The sequence below is a fragment of the Callorhinus ursinus genome, unplaced genomic scaffold (genome assembly GCF_003265705.2).
Source record: "Callorhinus ursinus isolate GAN/ISIS: 27379988/994484 unplaced genomic scaffold, GSC_fseal_2.0 scaffold10, whole genome shotgun sequence".
NCBI lineage: Eukaryota > Metazoa > Chordata > Mammalia > Carnivora > Otariidae > Callorhinus > Callorhinus ursinus.
The window spans coordinates 903,003-925,497 of NW_027397072.1; the positions used below are offsets into that span (position 1 = coordinate 903,003).

General features: G+C 50.1%; 1 protein-coding gene across 1 annotated transcript in view; it reads left to right on the plus strand.

The window, feature by feature from the left end:
- SNTG2 (syntrophin gamma 2) overlaps positions 1-22,495 on the plus strand; it is a 199,764-nt gene that overhangs the window by 108,115 nt on the left and 69,154 nt on the right. Inside the window, exons 7-8 of the mRNA XM_073896924.1 lie at positions 5,975-6,102; positions 21,977-22,106. Coding sequence (XP_073753025.1) covers positions 5,975-6,102; positions 21,977-22,106 — 258 coding nt within the window. The remainder of the gene's footprint in view (positions 1-5,974; positions 6,103-21,976; positions 22,107-22,495) is intronic.

Here is a 22,495-nt window from a genome sequence, read left to right on the forward strand (position 1 = left end):
TGCGGGTGAGTTGGAAGTTTGTGTATAAGTTTTCCAGAAGTCCTTGGTTGAATGCCAGGATACCAGTGCACAAGGAAAGACTTTTCGGTGCCCCTCTGGAAAGGCACTGAGGGGCATGAGCAAACAAAGATACTAGAGATCTAACAGTGCTGATAACACTACAGGTCCACCGCACCTGGGGTGGAGAAACTTAACTCGCAGACATGCAGCTGTGAATCTGGAAGGGCTACACCAGAGGCACGAGGGTCACCATAAAACTGTCCTAACAGAGCCTAAAACCAAGCTTCGAGAACACCTGCAGACAAGACAGCTTGGGACGCGGAATGCCTTAAAGTTACAGGGGTTTAATAAACACCTTCGTTTTCCACAAACCCACCACCCCTGTGTTTAAGGTGATTATAATAGGTATGTTGAACAAAAATCCACAGGAAGAAGATACAACCACTACCTTGTGTCACTGACAATGTCCAGTGAGCAATCAGAAATTACTAGTGATGCAAAGAAATAAGAAAAAGTGATAGGAAACTAAGAAAAAATGTAATCAGTATAAATAGACCCCATGTGAAGATGCTGAATTTAACAGACCAAGGACTTAACACTTTCAAATATGTTTAAGGCCTTAGAGGAAAACATGGTCTTAATGATTAAACAGATAGGGACTCTCAGTGAAGAAACTGAAACTTCAGAAAATAAATGGTAACCATAATAACTGAACTAAACACCCACTAGTTTGGCTTCCCGCAGATTGATGATGGCGCTAGGACTGGTCAGGAGACTTGGGGACAAACAGAAAAGTTGCCAATCTCAAGAACACAGAGAAAAAGACAAACAAATGAGCACCAGTGACGTGTGGGACACATCAAGGGGACGAGTCCCAGAAGGAGAATGGGAATGAATACAAGCTAGATGCATACAAAGAAAACTATTTGCAGGCATATCCCCATCAAACTGTGGAAAACCAAAGAAGAGGAGGAAATTTAGGCAGCAGCCAGATTTTAAAAAGTCATTTCTTACCCAGGAACGATGATATAAGTGAATGTTTATTAAGAATTTTACATGCAGGGCGCCTGGGTGGCTGAGTTGGTTAAGCGACTGCCTTTGGCTCAGGTCATGATCCCAGGGTCCTGGGATCGAGTCCCACATCAGGCTCCCAGCTCAGTGGGGAGCCTGCTTCTCCCTCTGACCCTCTCCCCTCTCATGCTGTTTCTCTCTCTCTCAAATAAATAAATAAATAAAATCTTTAAAAAAAAGAATTTTACGTGCAAGGGAAAATATTGTTTAAAAAATGACAAGATACAGATATTTTAAAGTAAACTTAAGAAACTGTCACCAGCAGAGCTGCACTAAAAGAAATCCTAAGAGAGGATCTTCCAGATGAACGGACAGGATGCCAGATGCAGATGCGCATGCACAGGAGGAGTGAGGAGCACCATGAGTCGTAAATATGCGCATGTGTTTATAAAATACCTATTTTTTCTTCTCTGAATTTCTTTTAAAGCTAAATGATAGAATGATAGCAAATCAAAGTGGAAGTGATGATGTATGTGGAAGTAAGAGACACAGCAAGAATAGCACAAAGGGTAGGGCGCCTGGGCGGCTCAGTAGGCGGAGCGTCTGACCCCTGATTTCTGCTCAGGTCATGATACCAGGTCATGACCATGCCCTGCATTAGGCTTCGTGCTCAGCTGGGAGTCTGCTCAAGATTCTCTCTCTCCCTCTCTCTCTGCTGCTCCTTCTGCTCATGTGCATGCTTTCTCTCTAAAATCAATCATCAATCAATCAATCTTTAAAAAAAAACAGTACACAGGGTAAGGACCAGGCATGCTGAGCTGATCTGTTGTAAATTCTTACACTTGTGAAGTGAGCTGTTGGAAGGGAAACATATCAGATATGAGGTTTGAAGTGATGCGATATATTGACTCAGAGTAAACCCTGATAAAATCAGAATGTATGTTACGATTTCTATAGCCAATGAGGAGATAAAAAAGAATAATGAAAAAAATTAACCCCAGAAAAGAAGAATATGCTCAACAAAGTAGAAGAAAATCCAAGAGGAACAAATAACAAATTAGCAGTATGTAATTAAACCCAGGGACATGAGAATTACATTAAATGTAAATGAACCAAACATTCCAATTAAAACATAGAAGTTATCAGACTGAATTAGAAAGACCCTTACTACTGAAAATATTATTTAAATATAAAGGTACAGACAGGTGGGGATTAAGAGTGGAGAATATATGTCTTATACATAGTAACCATAAAAAGGTGGCTTTGTTAATGTCTGACAAAGTAGTCTTCAAGAATGTACAAAACCAAAGAGGAATGTTTCATTATGATTAAAGTATCAACTCATCAGGAAAACATTATAATCCTAAATATGGCATGCACCTAAAAATAACAGAGCTTCCAAATACATGAACTCAAAACTGGCAGAAATGAGAAATAAACCCATCACCATATTTGGAGATTTTAATACTCTTTGTACAGAAGTTGATAGGACATGTAGATGCAACATCAGTAAGGACATAAAGGACAGAGCCAACCTTATAAATCAACTGGAACCTAACTGACTTTTAGACGGAACTACACCCAAAGCCTATAGGATGAACATGGAGCATTCACCAAGATCACATGCGGGCTTATGATGGGCTGTTTAGGATGATAAACAACAATTCTGTAATTTGTGAATTCTGTCGAAGAAATAATATGTGACCTTCACAAAGTCTTTCAGAGGATAGAGGAAGAAGACCCATATCCCACTAATTCTGCAAGGCCAGGATAATATTGATGCCAGAACCTTTCAATGATATGATAAGTAATGAACAGCACAGACAACAGCCTGCATCAATGTAGATACAAAACGGTCAACAACATATGAAAAAGTCAAAAGGATAAGTCGTCCTGAGCAGGTCAGGTATCCCAGCAATGCAAGCCTGGCCCAGTAGTCAAACCCCAAACTTAACTGACAGCACAAGGAATGTGTTTATAATATCCTCAAACTGGAGGCAACCCAGATCCTTCAGCAGGTGAATGCAAACAATAGAATACTGCTCCCTGATGAAGATGGATGATCTGCAGATACATCTCACAGACTTCCTGCTGGATGGAGCCAAATGCAAATATTTCCTGCATGGTTCTATTTATAGAAATTCTAAAAGAGTCCGAACTACAGTACCTGATCTGACAGAAATCAGATCGGCGACTGCCTCAGCTGGAGGGCAGAATTGTCTGCAAACGGGCATAGGGAATTAGGTTCTGGTGGCTTGGGGTGTATCTAAATCACAAAACTTATCAAACTGTGCATCCATCCGTACATGTAGGAAATTTATGCCTCAATACAGTTCAGTTAAAAATTAAAGGATGAATTGCAAAATCCACAATCATCCAAAGTAGAAATATGACAGCAATACCTAAAAAGTTGCTTTCAAATCTCTTATTTAAACATAAAGTATTAAAATAATATTTTTTCTTAAAAAATGACTTAACGACATATTCAGGCTTCCCGCAGAGGTGAGGATGTGGCGTTGGTGTTTTTGGCTCAGCAGCGCACGGGAGGCCCGCCTTCCCTCATTCTTAGCTCCGGCCTCTGCACTTGGGAGAATTATGGATGCCACTATCAGGCCACAGCCTCCGCTGATGCTCGTTCCTGCAGAATCAGCCCTTATTCCCTCGCAGCTGCTGCTCATTCCCACGGGGCCACCAGCTTCTCGGGCCAGGCTTTACTCTGCTTTTCGGATGGAGCCTTAGTCGTGTTAAGTAATCCTGTAAAGCGTAGGGACACTGTGTTCTCTTCCAGCAAATGCTAATAATTGCTAAGTGACATTCAAATATAGACATCATTCCAAGGGAGTTACTGAGCAAGAGAAAGTTCTCCCCACTCAAAGAATAAATAGAACAAATCTTAGTCACTTTCCAGAAGCAGAGTTTCTATTAAACAGAAAGTTCTCTGCCTCTGGGCTCAGGTGTCTGCCTTCAAGTCCCACTTTGTATCAACGGTGACCAGTAAACATTCTTTTCTGATCTACCCTTGATGATGATTATCTGCAGTAGGACCACAAGTAGGTTTTAAAGAGAGAATAGGGAAAAGATCATCAGGAAATATACAAAATGAATGATGAGGCTTGGACCGATTTTTTCTTTTTGAATTTTGTATTTCCCGAGCGTTTGGCGTGCGGTCCTATCTCCGCCGTACTCAGAGAGTGTAGCCTGAGGCGCTGTTTGTCACACTTGAGTGTATGTGCGTGCAGAGAACAGAAACACTGACGTGCACTGTGCCTGTGTGTGGCGAGTGAAATATTGGAAGGTATCTTCTTTCATCTACTTTTATTCACTTCCCCCAATTTTATAAATCTTGTATTATAAGTACTTACATGAGTTTCTTAAATGTCTCCATCCTGGCATTTTGGGAAAACAGAAGGAAGGCCTGTGAGCGCGTCACCGCAGGGACTCCCTGCAGCGGGGATGTGCCCCGCCCCACGGCCCCAGCCCTGACGCGGTGTCACCTCCCCCGGCCCCACGCCTTGGCCACACACCTCCGAGGTGCCAACTCAGCTCAGAGTCTGTCTCACAGTCACTGAGGCCACTCACAGGGAGGGTCCTCGGACTTGGTCAGTCACACACCAGGGGTTTCAGAGCGGCCTTTTCTTCTTCAGGGAATCAAACGGAGGAGGGCGTGTTTTGTGTCTCCCTGCTCTGAAGTCTGCGTCGCCCGCAGTGGGTGGCAGCTGTCCTGCAACTCCTGCCTTACGTGTGTAGGTCGCGGAGCCCTGACAGGTACAGCCCACGGTGCTCAGTTCGGCGGGTGGAAACATGCCTCGTTGCTTCTGCGAGCTACTAAGCTGATACTAAATTGGGGCAGAAATTAGAATTGAGAACTTCTGCTCTCTGCAGGAGGCATTTCCCTCAGGTGGGGTTTCGCTCCCAAGTGTGAAGCTTACACTGGGGGCACTTGAGCTTCCTGAGGAGATCAGGCTCCAGAAGGTCCACCTGGACTCACTCTGCATGTTGTTCTCATAGGATGGCAGATGTAGGCTTCCCTGCAGGGCTGGGACCTTGACTGTTGTGCTGAGACGTCTCTCTCAGCAAGAGGCGAGGAGCTGGACATCCCAGAGTGGAGAGCAAGGCACAGATGCCATGGGGAACTCCCCACCATGCCCCTTCTCCTCTGCTGGGTCCCCTGCCCTGGTCTAGGACAGGGCGTTGGAACACCCCAGACCTGATGTCTGCTGCTTACGTGGAACTAGACATTTGGAGCCAGTGGTGCTGAGTCAGGCGCTGCCGTGACCTGGCCGATGCCCTCACCCCTGCCCTGGGCTGCTTTCTTTGTCCTCGCTGTGGGCTCCACAGTGAAATGGATCAGGTGGCTGTCGCCCTCCCCGCCGCCCAGAACCCAGACAGGAACTTTGGGGGTCCTCTTGCCTAGAGCCCTCTGCCGAGTCTGCTGCTGGTGGACACCCGCCACATGGGGTCAGGTCACAAACCTGTGTGCACGGGTTCCGCACTTTCCATGCCCCTTCCTGTCGTCTGCAGGCTCTGCACAGGAGTGGCCTGCTCTCCCTGCCCACCAGCCTCACACTGTGCCCACACCCACCAGACAGTGTGGCCTTGTGACCTGGACATTGTGAATGTGACCAGTACAAGTAGATACTGTCTCTTGGACCCAGAGTCGCTCTGCTTTGACATTGGAAGTCGGGGTAGCCCCTCCTGCCTCCTGGGCTCAGCACCTGTCTCCCCATCTCTTCCCCTGTGACCTTCCTCTTTTGTGCCATATTTTGTCAAAAAAAAGAAATAGTTTAAATTCACATAGAAGTGCACTTATTTCTTTCTAGGTCTTTGAGGAAATTATCACATGCTTTTTTAACAGTTGAAATGTATCTGATGTGAATTGGACAGGGCACGGTGTTGGTCCTGCCCTATATTCGGTGCCTTCTCACTGACTCTGTGACTGTTGGCTCTCCTTTATTTTGTACAGGCTCCATCATCACCTTCCTCGCCTGTAGCTAACGAACCAAAGTATGAGAAGCGCTGGCTAGACACCCTGTCAATTCCTCTGTCTATGGCTCGAATCTCAAGGTACAAGGCTGGAGCGGAGAAATTAAGGTGTGTGACCACTGTCTGAAAGGGCAAAAGCTCATGAACCCCATTCACGAACCAGTTCTTAGGAGTCACGGGGTGCTCCAGAGTATCTGGGTGCGGTTGTCTTTGGGCAGATTGATGAATACGATGTAAGTCGGGCGTCGGAAGAAAACAGTGATGGGAGCAGCAGTGGGTTAATTATTAGCACGCGTTCTGTCCAGGGGCGACGTGACTCTCATTAGTCCTTTTGAAACATAGTGATTAGAAGAAATTGTGTATTCAGTGATAAACATTCACAGAATTTGATTGGAAACAAGACTGCATTTTTGTCCGAGGAGCAAGCGGTTTCAGAAAAGTCATTTAAACTCTGTGGGCCTCATTGTCGTCATTAATAAAATGAGAGGCTAGACCAGCATCCATGTTACATGACGCTCACTAGTTTTTGAGCGTGGTTAATTAATCAGCTTCAGAGATCCAAAGCGTGTCATCTGTGGCTGCCAGGGTCCTGTGGAAAGGCCAGCGAGTAAGTAGATGGTGCGGTTGTTTCCAGCTGTAAGACACGCGTGCAGAGAACTGTGTGAGCCGTGCATCGCTCAGCAAGGGAGGAGTTTGCTGGTTTGAAATCGAGCACTGTCCTTGATTAGACGTGTGTGCATGCCTGCATGTGTGTGCACCTGCCAGAATGTGCACCCACGTGGGTCCACACCTGCTGTACATGGGTGCCTGTGTGTGCTCGTGTGTGGCATGGGGGAGGGGAGAGGCCTGGGGTCTCTTCCTTCAGTGAAAGGGAAAGCCTGTCTAATAATGCTTTTGATGAATGGTTATAATTGGATTTTCAGGATTAACTGACATTAGCTACACAGCCTCTTACAGGGAATGTGCACACCTGTGACGGGGTCCTTATGACACCATAGCATGAACGGCACCTCAAAGTTTGGGTTTTAGATGTGTGGCCATCTTTGGAAAAGGTCAGTAGCCATGAAAAGTCAAAAGGTGGGAAGAGACGGATGGAAATGTGGATAGATAGATGACAGATAGATGATCAATAGGTAGACAGGTAAGTAGAAAGGTAGGTAGAAGGACAGACACAGAAGTAGGTAGGTGGGTAGAGATAGATCAACAGGGGGCCACCCATGTGCAGAGTTCATAGTAACAAAAGCAGCCAGTGTTCTTATGGCCACAGATCCCTGGTAAAATGTGCCTGTGTGTGGTTTTCTTACCACCTGTTTCTTGGTTGAAGCTGGTTTATTTAGGAGGTGAGTAGGGACTGGGGCTCATGCTCTTTGAGCTCTGCCTACCCCTGTGTTTGAATAAATGGCTCTTGGAAAATTAGGACCACTGAATGTCACCAAGCACCTGCTGGCCAGCCTCTCTGCTGTCTCTCTCGAGGAAGGGAAGACGCGGACCAGCTTCTGGTCGGAGGGTCAGTGTGCTTGTTTCTCATGGGTGGTGCCCCCAGTGACGTCCGCAGGTGCACAACAAAATGCCCCTTCACGGAGCATAGGGTGACGTCACCAGTGATGATACCTGCCCATGTCTTACTAGCCAGGTGGCTGCCTGAGGTGCTGAGACGGGTCTCCTTCTTGTCAACAAAGAACCCACCCATCAGGCCACGGGCTGGCGCCCATGGTGATGAGCACAATGCGCCTACGGGATGGCACACGGCCAGTGCCTGCCACTCCACCCAGGTCCAGTGGGAATGCTGCTGAGCCTGCCAGCACACTGGAAGCCCTGGGACGCCTCATGAGACAAGAGCATGTTGTTTCATGAAGGCGCTGGGTCTTTAAACCCTGCTGACATCTTCTTGATTTTAAGCAAGGTGTTAATATGGGCAGGAAGGTGCAAAATAGCAAAATATTGAATCGGGACTCAAACTTCATTTTATAAAACCTGTTTGTCCTGACACTGCTGGTGTTAATGCCCACGTTTGGGGGCTGAGAGGAGCCATGAGGCCCGCCTTCCCTGGAAGACCCTCTGGTCCCGTTTTGACCTGAACAGATAGGATCCAACAGTTCTGCTGTATTTTCTCCCAAAGGAGAAAGTGGGGAGTATAAGGAACATGTTCAGAAAACACCAGTTCTAAATCAAAGTGTATTCTTTTTATAAAAATTAATTTCAGGTTGAACCATTTTGTAAATCTTGAACAAATGTAGCCTGGGAAGGGTGTTCAGGACGTGTCTCAGAGCAGATCAGAAACACGGGGTGAGGAGGTAGGAAGTCCGTTGCCAGAGGCCCCGCTGCCATCTTTGGTGGGGGACCCCCAGGGTCTTTTCCTCCAGGATTTCCCCCAAAGTAATTGGCTCAGTAATGGTTGAGGTTCCTGAATTTCCTGAAATTTTTTTGGAAGATTCTTTATTGAGTGGATGCCAATGTAAACCTAAGTCATTTGAAGTATTTGAGGATAAAACACCGGCTGTCACAGGGGGACTGCTTTCATTCCCTGTGGCCCCCACCGCCTGCAGGACGGCTCCGCCGGAGGCTCTGCTCTGCTCATGGTCAGGGGCAGTGGCAGTGGTGTGGGTCAGAGGCCAAGCAGGAGCCATGCTCATAGGTAGATTATCGTCCCCGTCGGTGAGGACTGAATCGTGGGTCATCGTCCCCGTCGGTGAGGACTGAATCGTGGGTCATCGTCCCTGTCGGTGAGGACTGAATCGTGGGTCATCGTCCCCATCGGTGAGGACTGAATCGTGGGCTGCACAGTAAAGCATGGTTCAGAGTCTCATGGAGAATCGTGTGGTTTGGCCGCTGGGTTAGTTGTTGACACGTTTCCCCAACATCACGCGGAGAAGAGCATGGCCGCTGGCAGGCTGATGGTTGTGAAGAGGACTTCGAGTCACCATCTGCTGTCCTGTGACCAGTGAGTGCACCCACCAGCCCGAGTCCTGGTCTGTGATGGCTCCCACTTGCCGGCGTCTGGCAGAGGGGCTGGCCACATGCTCTGTCCGGCCTCACTGGGCTGAAATCCAGCTAGAGGCCGGCTGGTCTCGCCTGCGGTTGGGAGCCTCTTCAAGCCTCGTTCAGGTGGTTGGCAGAATTCAGTTCTTGAGTTTGTAGGACCCCAGGGCCAGGGCCGCTGTCACTGCTGAAGCCCACCCACGTTCCGTGCCATGTGTCCCCACACCTGCCAGGCAGCACCAGGTTTTCAGTGCGTGGAACCCTGACTTCTAGTCACCGACCTCCAGACCCCAGTGTGAAGGGATCGGTTGGGCCCACTGATTTCAGACCCCTTCCAGCGGCACCTCAGTCTGTGTCTGAGGAAGCTGTGTGACCCTCGGTTGCTGTTCTAGAATCTGCCTGCAGCGGCTGCCCCACCAGCCTGTCACCCTGGCAGCACACACATGTCTGGATATGTCTTAGGTGTGTATCCTCTAAATATGCCATTGGCTTGGTTGTGCTTTCACCCGGTACCTTGGGAAGGATGCTGGTTTGGGATCCCAGCACCCAGACTTGAGTCAAGGTGTGTGTGTGGTGGGGGGTGTAGAGAGAAAACGCAGAGAACAGAGAGTCACCAAATGCTTGCAGAATGTCCAAAATCATCCCAATGTGAGGAAGCTTCCTGAGATCACTGTGGAGAAGGCACTATAGAGCACGGGCTCTCCAGGACGAGGAGAAGCTACCTGACTGCCAGGGAGGCACACTGCGCACGGGAAAGAGCCCTGGGTCTGGAATCAAGGTAGAGCCCTTTGCCTGTGCCTTTCCAGAGCCCCGCGGCTTCACCCAGTGAGGCTGTTTCTGATCTTGTCCTTGTCTGTTTGAACAGGTTTGGCAGGAGAAGATGTTAACACTTCACTGCTTCCTGAGATTTTGTGCAGGTAACATAAAATAAAGTTGTAGGTTTAAAGAAGCTTTGAAGTATACCTAATGTAGGGTTACAACAGTTTCTAAATTTTTGGAATACGACTGCCTAACCTGAAGGAAGAAATTCACAGTTTGAGTGATTATCACCGAAGAAGAGCATCAGATAATCCAAGTCTGCGTCCCACGCTCAGTCTGCACGGCTGGGCTCTCCCAGGATGTGACTTCCTGGGGTCCCACTCTGGCTCAGTGTGCGGTGGGGCAGCTCTCCCAGGGCATGGCTTCCTGGGGTCCCACTCTGGCTCACTGTGCAAGGGGGCTCTCCCAGGACGTGGCTTCCTGGAGTCCCACTCAGACCAGCCTTTTCCATACCCCTCGTTTGATGTTGGCCTCTAAAAGAGTAAGAGTTGTTGATCTTGTTTATTTTACTGAAACACAGAAACAAGGGAGGAGGGGCAGGAGGAGGGAGGGAACTTTGGGTTTTCTGTCCCACTTCTGTTGAGTTTTTGAAAATAACAGTGAAGGGACACCTGGGTGGTTCAGTCGGTTAAGCTCAGGTCATGATCTCGGGTTCGTGGGATTGAGGCGTGTGTGGGGCTCCATGCTCAGCAGGGAATCTGCTGGAGATTCTCTCTCCCTTTGTCCCTCCCCCTGCATTCTCTTGTGTTCTCTCACATGCTCTCTCTCTCAAATAAAATCTTAAAAAAAGAAAAGAGTGAAGTGATGTCTTACCTCATACAGCACGACTCCATTGTTCTTCGTAGAAGATGACCTTACTTTAGAAGAAAGCCCATCAGGGGCCGGATGGGCTTCACCATGGTCCTGCTAGAGCTGACACACTGTAGATACCAACATTTTGAAAAGTGATACTACCTGTCAAAATTACCCCGCTAAATACTCTGACTTATTTTGCAAAGGCTGGTCATGTTTAAATATTCATACCAGAAAAGGACTTGTCTGGTAATTTTCTGTCGTTGAGAACCCTAAAGGCGCAGCCTCATGGTGCCTGAGCTGTGGTTGGGCAGAGTTGGGGAGACCCTGTCTGGGGTGGGTAGGCATCTCAGTAAGGGGAGCAGCTTGTACAGGATGTGGATGGAGTTGGTGGTAAGAGGGACGGTCAGGAACTCAGGGTCTGGTCTGCATGGGTGCTCGGAGGTTGGGCTCCTGTGGTCGTCGTTAGGCTTCGTGTTTGTCCAGGAGGATGGTGGACAGTGGGAAGGATGGGCCAGACGTGTGGTAGGAGAAGCATCGCCAGCAGTGAGGTGTGTAAGTTTGTGGTCTTTGTCGTCTCTCTCAGGTGTGATCATGAAGAGCCCTTGCCCTGCCTGCCCCCATGCGGCCCCTGGGAGCCCCGGTCCCCACAGACTGGCAGCCCCCACACGTCAGGCTGCTGCTGTCCTTCTCAACACTCTGGCTCTGAACTTTCTGGAAATTTCATTTTGGGGAGAGAAGGTTAGGGTGCTCATGTTTGTTGAAAGAGAATGATGCCATTCTAGCAGTGTTCCTACAGACGTGGAGCGTGTCCAGGTACCTGGAGGTCTGGGAGCCCACTTGTGCAAAGCCATGCTTCTGGGTCAGCCACGTAAGCCCAGCCACCAGAGAGCAGGGATCCTGACATGGCAGTAGGCCACGGCTTCAGCCGGGTAATTCCAGAGGTCACTGACCAGCCTGGGGGGACAAGAGCCTGCCTCAGAGCCCATGTTTACTCAACACGGAAACGAAGACTCTGCACAGAGAGGTGAACTCTGTAAATCTTCATCATGTGTTCTTGGTAATTACTGGCTTCACCTCTTAAAATGAGTCTGCGTGCTTTCTCTATACACTTTTCCAAAGCATGGACCATGAGGCTGGACAGCCGCCTGCACTGGGCGTCCTGGAAATTCAGAACCGCTCTGAGCAGTAACTGATGTAAACAGTGCCAGTGGCCGGGACTTGCACCTTCCTGCGGCTCCTTTTGGGGACACCGTCACACTGATCCTGGGGGTGCCTCTCCCCTCCTCTGTGCCTGCCGACTCCAGAAGCACTCCTATCTCTGTGTCCACATATCAGATGGTAGTTCCTCGAAATGGTGTCTGTCCTCGCTGCCTCTGAGGCCCAGTGGCGGTGCCCCCAGGGTTTAGTACCCTGTGTGCAGGCGACACCCTGCCGCCTCAGGTCCCCGACATCAGGCCTTGTTCTCCACGCAGCCTGCCCCGCAGGCTCCCCTCTCCCAGAGTTTGAGATGAAAACAAACAGGACAGGTTTTAAAGTCAGAAGGAAGGGGTCTTTGGAGACCTGCATGCCTGCTTTTCCGGCCCTTCCAGCGGCTGGCGCCTTATCCTGGCCTCCTCCCACGGTGCTGGTCCGTCAGCCAGAGCCCCTGGCCTGCCCCTCCAGCTGCAGGCTGCCTTCATGCCTCTGCCCTCAGCGTCCCGTCCTTACAGGGGAACATGGGAACTGGACAGGAGCTTGACCAGCAGGAACAGAGCCGTGCCCCGAACGACTCAACTCCCACCTGGCGCCCAGAGCAGCTTGCGTGGGGCCTGGCTGCAGGGGTGTGGGCGGAGGGTCCACAAGCTCCTGAGCAGCTCTGGTGGGCAGGCCTCCCACGGTCATCTGCTGCTGTGGGCCCTGACCCTGGGGCTGGGGCTGCAGGACAAATTGGACCAGCTTTCTAATTACTTTTGAGACCAAACCCAGTGACAGGTTCAGCTGGATTTCCATTCCCGCCTCCACCTGGTGGGCAGGCCTGACCCCGTGCCTCCTGCCCCCTGGATGCTTGCCCTGCTCTCACCCAGAGACCCGACCTCTCCAAAGCACAACTTCTCCCCAAGACCCAAGGTCAGAGGTGTCCTGACTTGCCTCCCGAAGCACCTTGTCTGCCAGTTTGTGGAGAGGCTACAGTGGGGTCCTCAGGTGGTACTGGCAGGGCTTCTACTCCTCTCTGCTTGGGAAGGGAAGACCCCCTCGGATGGAAGCCCCGCCCAGCCCGGAGCTTTGCAGCTACTCCAACCAGCACCATGCCTGAGGCAGCGTCTGTATCCGAGGGGGAAACACACGTGGTGCTCACTCATGTGCCTGGCGCCCGGGACCACCCAGTGAGTCGGTGACGCAGAAAACCAAACACGTACACGTGCAAACCAGATGGTCACGTGGTGGTAACAAACATAACCCAACACTACCCACACCTCGGGGCACTGTCATGAGACCGAAGGCTGGAAAAGCAGAGACTGGGTCCTGTGTGCGTCTGCTTGTGCGTGTGTGGACTCCTGTGTGCATGTGTGTGTGCGCACGCCTGTGTGCATGCCTGTGTGTGTGTGCACTTGTGTGCGTTTGCCTTTCCAGTTTATTGTGACCTTGGGCGCACTGATTGGTCTCTGAGCGCCCACGTTCCCGTCTCTATCAGTGACTGTGTCAGGACCTTCTGCAGGGAGTGGAGCGAAGACTAGAACCAGAGCAATACATGAAGTATTTTGCCCATTATTACAAAGTCACAGTCAATAAGCATCAGGTGGCTGTTTTTATCCTGAGTTATGTCATTGTTGTGGTTTCATTTTTCTTCTCTAAAATTTGTTAGTTGTTTAAAGATTTACATGGAGTTATGAAGAGAACCCAGCACTTTTGTGGAAGGGACGTAAGAATTCATTACCCGTCATTGGCCTATGTTAGAACTGAAGCAGAGGAGATGGGTACGAAGTGCTGTATTCTTCTGTTTTACACTCTCTTGAGATTCTTCTTTACTCATTTTTGTGCTTCCATAAAATCAATAATGTACTATTAGCTGGAAATTGTTGACAAAGGCTCTTTGGGGGTAGAGCTTAAGCACCATGTGGACTAAGAAATTATTGCAAAGTCAGTGTGCTGACAGAGTGGAAAGTATGGTGGCCCTGGGAAACGTGCTGCTCTTGGGAATGTTTTTCTTTCCACCTTCGGGATGCAGCCCACAACACATGCCGGGCACACCTCCCGGACGTCCATGTTCAGGGCGAGCAGAGTTGCATCCTTGCCGGCCACTGAACGGGGCACATCCATGTCACCAGGGGGTTTACTGTAGGCTTGCTGAGCCACCTTCAGGAAACAGGTTCAGCCTCCCCTTCTCCCTGACACGAGCCGTCCCTGTGTATCCTCAGCTTCCTGCCTATACTGCCAGCCAGGACTGAGGAGGAATCGCTCGGGCCGCAGCATGGGTCCTGCACCTCTGCCTGGAGCCCGAGCCCCTTCCCGCCCCACCCTGAGGACTTGAGGCAGTAAATCTCCATGATGGAGTTTTGCTCAGGAATCGTTTCTTTTTTTTTTTTAATTTTATTTATTTATTTGACAGAGAGAGACAGCAAGAGAGAGAACACAAGCAGGGGGAGTGGGAGAGGGAGAAGCAGGCTTCCCGCGGAGCAGGGAGCCCGATGCGGGGCTCGATCCCAGGACCCTGGGATCATGACCTGAGCCGAAGGCAGACGCTTAACTGACTGAGCCACCCAGGCGCCCCTCAGGAATCATTTCTTGATGCCACTCAGTGTCATGTGCTCACTGGGGAACACTTGTCTATACCCCAAATGTGTATACTCCATGGAACAACAGTTAAGTTAGAAATTTAAGGTTTCAGCCTCCAAAAACTTTAACGTATCAGTGTTCAAGGGAGAGAGGGTCATAAGTATTTGGAGAATGGGGAGCCGCTAGGAAGGCTGTGGAGCATCTGACGGGTGAGGGTTGGCTGCTGTTGGGTGTCTCTGACACAACTATCCATGCATATACCTATAGATACACGCAGCTGAAAATACTAATTCTGGGAAACTCAGAAAATGTAAATGTGTGGGGACAGCAGGTGAATGCCGTATGGTTTGGCATGAGCTTTGCAACACTACTATTTTGACATGCATCGGTCTAGACTTCCTGGGAGACAGAGCTCGTACTGGGGATAAATACGTGGGGCCCAGGGTTTCAGGGAGAACAAGACTATAGTCCAACTGATGCTCACGCTGCCTGTTTTTCCCACAAGCCCTATTCCATGTCATCTATGGTGGAGCCATCCCAGGCAGACAGGTCCTGGACTCCCTGCCGGACCTGCTTGCGCCTCCGCGTCCGCCAACACCCTCAGGACCCTTTGGCCTCGATGTCTTCTGTCAAAGCTGACATTTCAGGAACCTGGGCTGGTTTGGGAGGCTTCCTCAGTGCTTCCTTTTTAGCCACAAACCCACAAGATTGTTTCCCCTGAAGCGTGGCTGACGCACAATATCCTTCTACCTTCAGACATAGGTGGCAGCAATCAGATTTTTTTTGCATTCCAGAATGGTCCTCCCCAAGTCCGGTTACCATCCGCCACCATACCATTGACTGGGCTCCGTATGCATACCTCTGTCCCTGTCACCTGCTTACACACAGCTGGAAGTGTCCACCTCCTAGTCTCCTTCACCTGCTTCGCCATCCCTCACCCCCTCCCTCCAGCCACCACCAGTTTGTTTTCTGTATCTATGAGTCGGTTTCTGTTTTGTTTTTTAGATTCCACATACAAGTGAGATCACACAGTGTTTGCCTTTCTCTGACTGATTTCACTGGATGTAATGTTCTCAGGCTTTTCTGTGTTATCACAAATGGCAAGATCTCACTACTTTTATGGCTGAGTAGTAGTCCATTGTGTATATGTAATGCATCTTCTTTATCCATTCATCTACCTTTGGACACTTTTTATGTCTCGGCAGATGTGAACAATGCTGTAGTGAAATTGGTGTGCACGTGTCCCTTCAAATTAGTCTTTTTGTCTTCTTTGGATAAATACCTAGTAGTGCAATTGCTGGGTCACAGAGTAGCTCTATTTTTAATTTTTTGAAGAATCTCCACACTGTTTTCCAGAGTGGCTGCAACAGTTTTCATTCCCACCAACAGTGTAGGAGGGCTCCCCTTTCTCCGCATCCCCGCCAACATCTGTGGCTTCCTGTCTTGTTGATTCTAGCCATTCTGACGGGTGTGAGGTGATATATAATCACAGTTTCAATTTGCATTCCCATGATGATGAGAGATGTTGAGCATCTTTTTATGTGTCTGTTGGCCATCTGGATGTCTTTGGAGAGATGCCTATTCGGGTCTGCCCATTTTTTAATTGAACAGACTCATAAATTTGTCACGTGACACCTCGCTACCTGGGTTTGCTACTGTGTCCCACCCCCTCCCACCTTGTTTTGGGGTAGAAGAAGCAAGACACAGGAGCTCCCTTAGCCCCTGGTGTGAGGTGCCCACTGCTCATTGCTTCACTGTCTACAATCGGAAAATGTAACTTTCTATCCACGTTCCATGTGGTATCTTGGATGATTTTCACTGCTTGATTCATGCTAGGCTATGTGAGCCAGGTGTTCTGTTTTAATTCTGAGGTTTTACTCTTTGGAGTGGAAGGGGGACACAGAGGCGAGATGAGCTTCCGCACCTGGTGTGTGGTGATGCGCACTGATGCAGCTGCTCATGCTTTTTGGAGTAAAATGTGGATAATAATTTTGTTTTTGTAGGTCAAGTGGTTCGCTGTCCAGAGCACGGGATCTGGGGGGAGCTGGGTGGGGCTGAACCTTGTTAGCTGCCCACCTGGGCAGGGGACATGGCCTCTCGATGCCACCCTGGGAAACAGAAACAGTAACACCTGTTTTGTAAGATTGCTGAGAGGAGAAATCCATTAAAATTAAAGTGCAAATCACGCAGCACCATGCCTGGCAGGAAGCCAGGCCTGAACAAGTGATAACCTTTGGGTCTCGTTATTGCCACTGCCGCTCTAGTTACAGAACACCGAGTGTGAGCTGCTCATGCTCTGGGGTGTCCTACTCCTGGAAAGCAGCTAACATCCCCAGGAACAGATGTGATAAAAGAGGCACACACCACCCAGTGCAGTGTCGGTGCCCCACTGGGGTTTCTCCCCAGAAGCAAGGATAATTATAGTCATTCTGTGTTTGCCGTCTGCCAGACGCAGTGCTGGCACCTCACCGTCCTGGCCTAATGGATCCACAGAGCGCAGCCCTGCCACGTGCCGGCACACCTGTTTTCACACGTGGGAGCCGCAGCTTGGCTGGAATTGAGGAGCAGGGGGCTCTGCGGCTGGGCTCACCTCGCGTCACGCTGCATGTTCTCAGGCAACACATAGTCTGGACCCCTACCACGTGCAGGCAGTCTTGGGGGTGCTGGCGGTGGTGAACAAAGCCCGGGACCTGTGTTCTCATGAAGCTGAGCATCTGCTAGGAGACACAGGCAGGAAGCACACAGATATCCTAAGTGTCCCTAGGGTCCTTGAGGTGCTGTTTTATCTCTGTTCCTCCTTCCTTGGGATCCCCTGCAGGTCCTCAACCAACAGGTGTATTGTGCCCATGTGGGACCTTCTACCACCCACACTGCTGCAGGACCAGGGGCTGGGAGGACGCAGGCCTGGTCTCAGGAAGGTGGCGGAAGGTGACACAGGAGGATGCCAAGTTGCTCCTTTAGGCACCACAAGGGAGAAGTTAGCTTTCTCTTCTGGACCTGCTCAGCTTTGGTCTGCTCAAGTGAGCACTTTATTTCTGCCCTGAGTTTTCCAGGAACAGTGACTTATCATGAACAAACTAATGTAGGGAAAATGGTGCCGAGACTCAAAATTTTTGTGTCTGTGTCAATATTTAACATGGAATGCTTAGAAATGCTACTGCAGGATGAGGAGAGTAGGAAGAAAATACTTCTCTGGCTTCCATGAAAAAATTATGCCCATGCTAGAGATACAGTCTTGAAATACAATATGTAAAAGCAAATTTGAAGATTTTACTAAGTCTGGGGCACCTGGGTGGCTCAGTTGGTTAAGCGACTGCCTTCCGCTCAGGTCATGATCCTGGAGTCCTGGGATCGAGTCCCACATCGGGCTCCCTGCTCAGCAGGGAGTCTGCTTCTCCCTCTGACCTTCTTTCCCTCTCGTGCTTTCTATCTCTCATTCTCTCTCTCTCTCTCAAATAAATAAATAAAATCTTTAAAAAAAAAGATTTTACTAAGTCTGAGACATACACACATTTTCTTCTCATTTGGCTAACTCTCCGTCATGAGCAAAATAAACACATGCCCTGCTCCCAGCTCCAAAGTGTGGGGGCCTCAAGTTACACAAAGGACACGGGTGCACGTGTGCCGCCCTCCCGCCCTGGGTTCCTGCCCAGGTGTGGGGAGAGATGGTGGCGTACCTTTCCAGGAGCCTTGGCGTTGTTGGCTCTCGACCGCCTCATTGATAACACTATCTGGACGTGGCTTGGTTTCTCCCTGGAGATGCTTTTCCTGCTGATTTCTAAAACCTGATGCAGGACGATCACAGAGCACGCTGAGCCCGAGCGGTGGGTATCTGTGATTTTTAGCTCTGACGATGACCTTGATCATCTGGACAAAATCCCCCAAAGGCTGAGCAGATGTTCTGACTCCAAAGCCACGTGGCCAGCTTCCTCCTGGGCACCGTGGGAGGGATACGCTGACGAGCCCAAACACGCTGTCCATGGAATGCTGAGAAAGTAAATCCTCAGAGTCAGTCTAGACGAAATGCATGGAAATCTGTTACGCATGCCTGAAAATTCATATAATTGCCTCTAGTTAATAGTGCTCTTGTAACAGTAAGCCAAAGTGTAAATTCTCTCTTCGTTCATTACTACTGGTACGTATCATCTGCATTGAGGTCCACACCATTTCTGTCTGTGTAACATGCAGTCTATGTTGTTTCTTCCACAAGTAAGTGTTCTGAGTGACGATGTTTGCACAGTGACTGTGGGTTTGCAGTGGCCTTCCGGACAGCTTCTTACTTGCTTCTCCCGTGCTGGTGTGCTACGGCACGGTTGGCATTTTGAAGCCCATCACATGGACAAGGACAGACCTAGGAGGTTGGGGTCCGGCGTGCCTTAGTGCCTAAAACACGGACTCAGAAATGCACGGCTTTCCGTAGCCAAACCAGCTCTGCGCATCGGCTTTGTGGGAGGCTTTGTCAGACTGAGGGTGCTCCCCGGGGTCCTGGCCTCGAGGAAGGGCGTAGAAAGCCGGGTGGCTGTCCCGTGTGTCTCTGGGGTTAAACAGGACACGGCGGAAGCAGACTGTGATCAGTGAAGGTGCACACGGTGAGTCCTAGGGCAACCAACACTCTGTGTATACACATCACATGTAAAAATTACTTAGCTAATTGTTAATTCACCCCTCGTTACCAATTCCTTAGCGCATCACACGTCCTCTGGCTTGTTACTAGCAAATACATTACATGCGTGTCACACGTCTCATGCTCACGAGCCTGGATCATGTACGTGTCTCCATCGCGTGGGTCCAGCAACACGTCATAGACATACTGTACAGTGTACAGTAAGAGAGGAAATGGGTGTGTCCCGTCCTTTGTAATTACGTTGTCACCATCCTGGTGCGCGCTTTCTAGACAGGACCCACCTCAGCTCCTGATCTCCGTCCCTACCCTGAAGAGGGTTTCAGGAGCCGCAGACTCTGTTTCCTTATTTCATCTTCATGCTGGACGGGGGGCCGTGGTGCAGCAGCTCGATGCTTGGTGGACCTGCTCGTGCGTTGAGCACCGGGAACGTGCCGTGCTCCTGCCTCCCGGACGCCGCTGCCTCTGCGGGAGGTCGGCTGGAGGCTTGGGGCTCCCTTGTAAGTGACGAGTTGTTTTTCTCTTGCTGCTTTGAGATGTGTCTCTTGTCTTTGATTCTCAGCATGTTGACCTGAGGCATCTCTTTGTGGATGTGAGTATGGATCCTGTTTGGATCGCTGGACCTGCCCTGGTGTGCAAACCAGCGATTCTCAGAACCCTTGGGAAGGCTCCGGCCGCCACTCCTTGGGACGTTTGGTCTGCCCTCGGTCTCTGCTCCTGCTGGTGTCCCCAGTGATGTCTCTTGCTTCTCAGAGCCCCCAACGGGGCTTCTTCCATCTTTCTTCTGCCTGTTCTGTGGGCTGCACAGACCTCGCCAACCCGCCTGGCTCACTAATCCTTCTGTCAGGATGAACCCACTCCAGCCTATCCAGTAAATCTTCCATCGCGCTTCTTCTCGTTACCTCCAGCAGACCCGCTAGTTCTGCCCACATGGTCTGTCCCTTCATGGGGGATCACTGTTGCCTGGGCTTCTTCAGACATGGATTCCTTCGTCCCTGGAACGTCCCCGGGATGGCTGTTTGCACGCCTTCTTGTGCGAGGTGACCTCCAGCCACGTGTACCGGTCACGCCATCCTGTGTCCAGCACCCTGGGTCCCCACCCCCACCCAGGGCTTGTCACTGTTACTTGTGTGTGCGTCTGTCCATGCTGGTCTGCCACGCTCAGGGACAGGCCACTGAGCCATGCTCACGGTCACCCTGGGATGACAGGCGTTTCTCTCTTTCCCTGACCACACCCAGCTGTCAAACTTCACTAATTTTCAGGTGATTGGTCTGTTGTTCTCAACCAAAGCTTTTTGGCATAAATGGCTCCACAGAATAATCCAGTGAAATCTGGGTTCCTTGGAAGGGACAGTTCCGGGCTCACTGTTTGGGATTCGCTCACACCACGGCATCCACGACTTTTGCGGACACCCGTAACTGTGAAAGTCTCCACGCTGTACTGCAAACAAGGTCAGCATCTGCAAATAGGTCAGGAACCAGAGCTTTTGTGCCTTGTTTCCCCCCAGACAAATCTCTGAGCAGGAGGTAGGGACGGTGATGCTTGTCTGTCAGAGAGCCTGGTGCTCAGACGCAGGCAGTGATGACCGGGCCAGGGGAGGGGGGTGCAAGGTCGGGGGGGGGGGGAGGGGGGTGGGGGGGGGGACAAGGGGGCGGATGCGAGGTGAGGTGGGTGGCGGAGTGGACACAAGGTCAGGAGTGGGGGCCCCGGGGCGGACGTGAGGTCCGGGGGGCCGCAGGGCTGGGCGCGAGGTCGAGGGTCGGGGGCGGACGCGAGGTCGAGGGTGTCTGCGTGCACCAGAGAAGGAGGACTCTGCTTGAGAGCCTGTGGGAGGCTCTGTAACTCCCCACTGTCCGCACTGTCCTGACCGCCCGCCCTTAACAAAACCATGAATAAACTCACAGCGGAAAGGTTATTAACACGTAACGTAGTGTGGACCTTGTTTCTTAAAATAATATGCCTGTTTTGTCATTCATTTTTGAAACTTTTCATGATCTGCTTAAGGACACGAAGGTATAGGCTCCATGGATTAATACACACTGTTTTCTTAAGGAAAAAGGAACAGGAGCATAAACGACATTCCGTTTTATAATAGTGGTATCAGTCGGCCGGGGCCGCACAGCCAAGTGCCACCCTCAGGGGCGTAAGCAGCAGACACTTAGGTTCTCACACTTCCGGAGCCTGGATGTCCCCGTCAGTCCCCGCACGGGTCCGGTGCTGGTCAGAGCCTCTTCTGGCTGACAGCCGTGTTGTCATGCCCTCCCCAGGTGGGGACGGAGCTCTGGTGTCTCTTCCCATAAAGACACCAGTCCTGCAGGATCAGGGCTCGACCTGGACCTCACCAGGTCACTGAGCATTAATTCCTTCTCAGGGGCACCCCCATCTCCGGAGACATCCATGCTGGGGACGTGAATCTGGGGACACAAGTCAGTTGATCACAAGAGTTATATGTGAAGTAGCTTTTGAAAAAGGCTTTCATGATAAGGAAGAACTACTGAATTAGAGATGATTATCCTGCTGTTACAAATAACTTGCCACAGGAAGGTCTGTGGCACGTTGATTTTTATGAAAAAAAGAAAGAACCAACTTCTTAGAAAGCTCACTGTAAATCGGAAATGTGTGTGTGTCATAAAATAGCAGTGATGTTGAGTAACAATGATGCCTGAGTGCCCATCCTCATTGTGTCAAGAGCTTTAGTACCACAACAAGTGGTCTCGGAAAGAGTTATTACTGAGGACCCTATAAAACAAGAGCTCCATAATTCCTAAAAGAGCAAGAGTCATTTCCTACACGAATTGACTATCATATTTTTTTACTGAATTAGAAACAGCTGTTGGTGATGGATTTCAAAGCTCTGAACTTACTTTGGGGGAACATACTTAGTGGAGCAGGTTGGGCGTGTGAACATGGTCTCTGCCACATCTCCCTGCGTGGCTCTGGGCAGCACTGGAGGCTCTGTGGGCATGCACGAGCTGCTCGGGCTGGTGCACAGGGCGGCTCCCTTCTTCCCGCAGGTCCAGCGCGTTCAAGGTGCTGGCTCTGGATGGGGTCAGCACGGGGATCCTGCAGTTTCACACGGCTCAGGAGAGCGCTGACTGGCTGAGAGCAGTGTCCATGAACATCAGTGACCTGACAAGACAGAGGGTGAGCAGACTTCCCAGGACTTCCTGCTTTTGCACTTAATCCACAAAAATGATTTGATATTTCTTGTTATTTAGGATTAACCCTAAAATAGTTATAAGATTAAACAAGGAAATATGTACTTTTTTCAACATACCACATCTCTGACTAAATCAAGTTCAAAATCAAGTCCTGCAGATGTCTCCTGAGTGAGAGTCTGGGCCCGATCAGACATGTGGGTGCTCACCCCATCCCTTCCTCTCTCTCCTCCTGTGTCCCCACACAAGCACAGACCCTTTCATGTACGTATAATACCACGTACACTTGACCCAAACGCATCGATGGAATGTGGGTACCCCAATGAGGTTGAAGACAGAATGCCCCTTGTTTATGAAAACAAGACACATATCCAC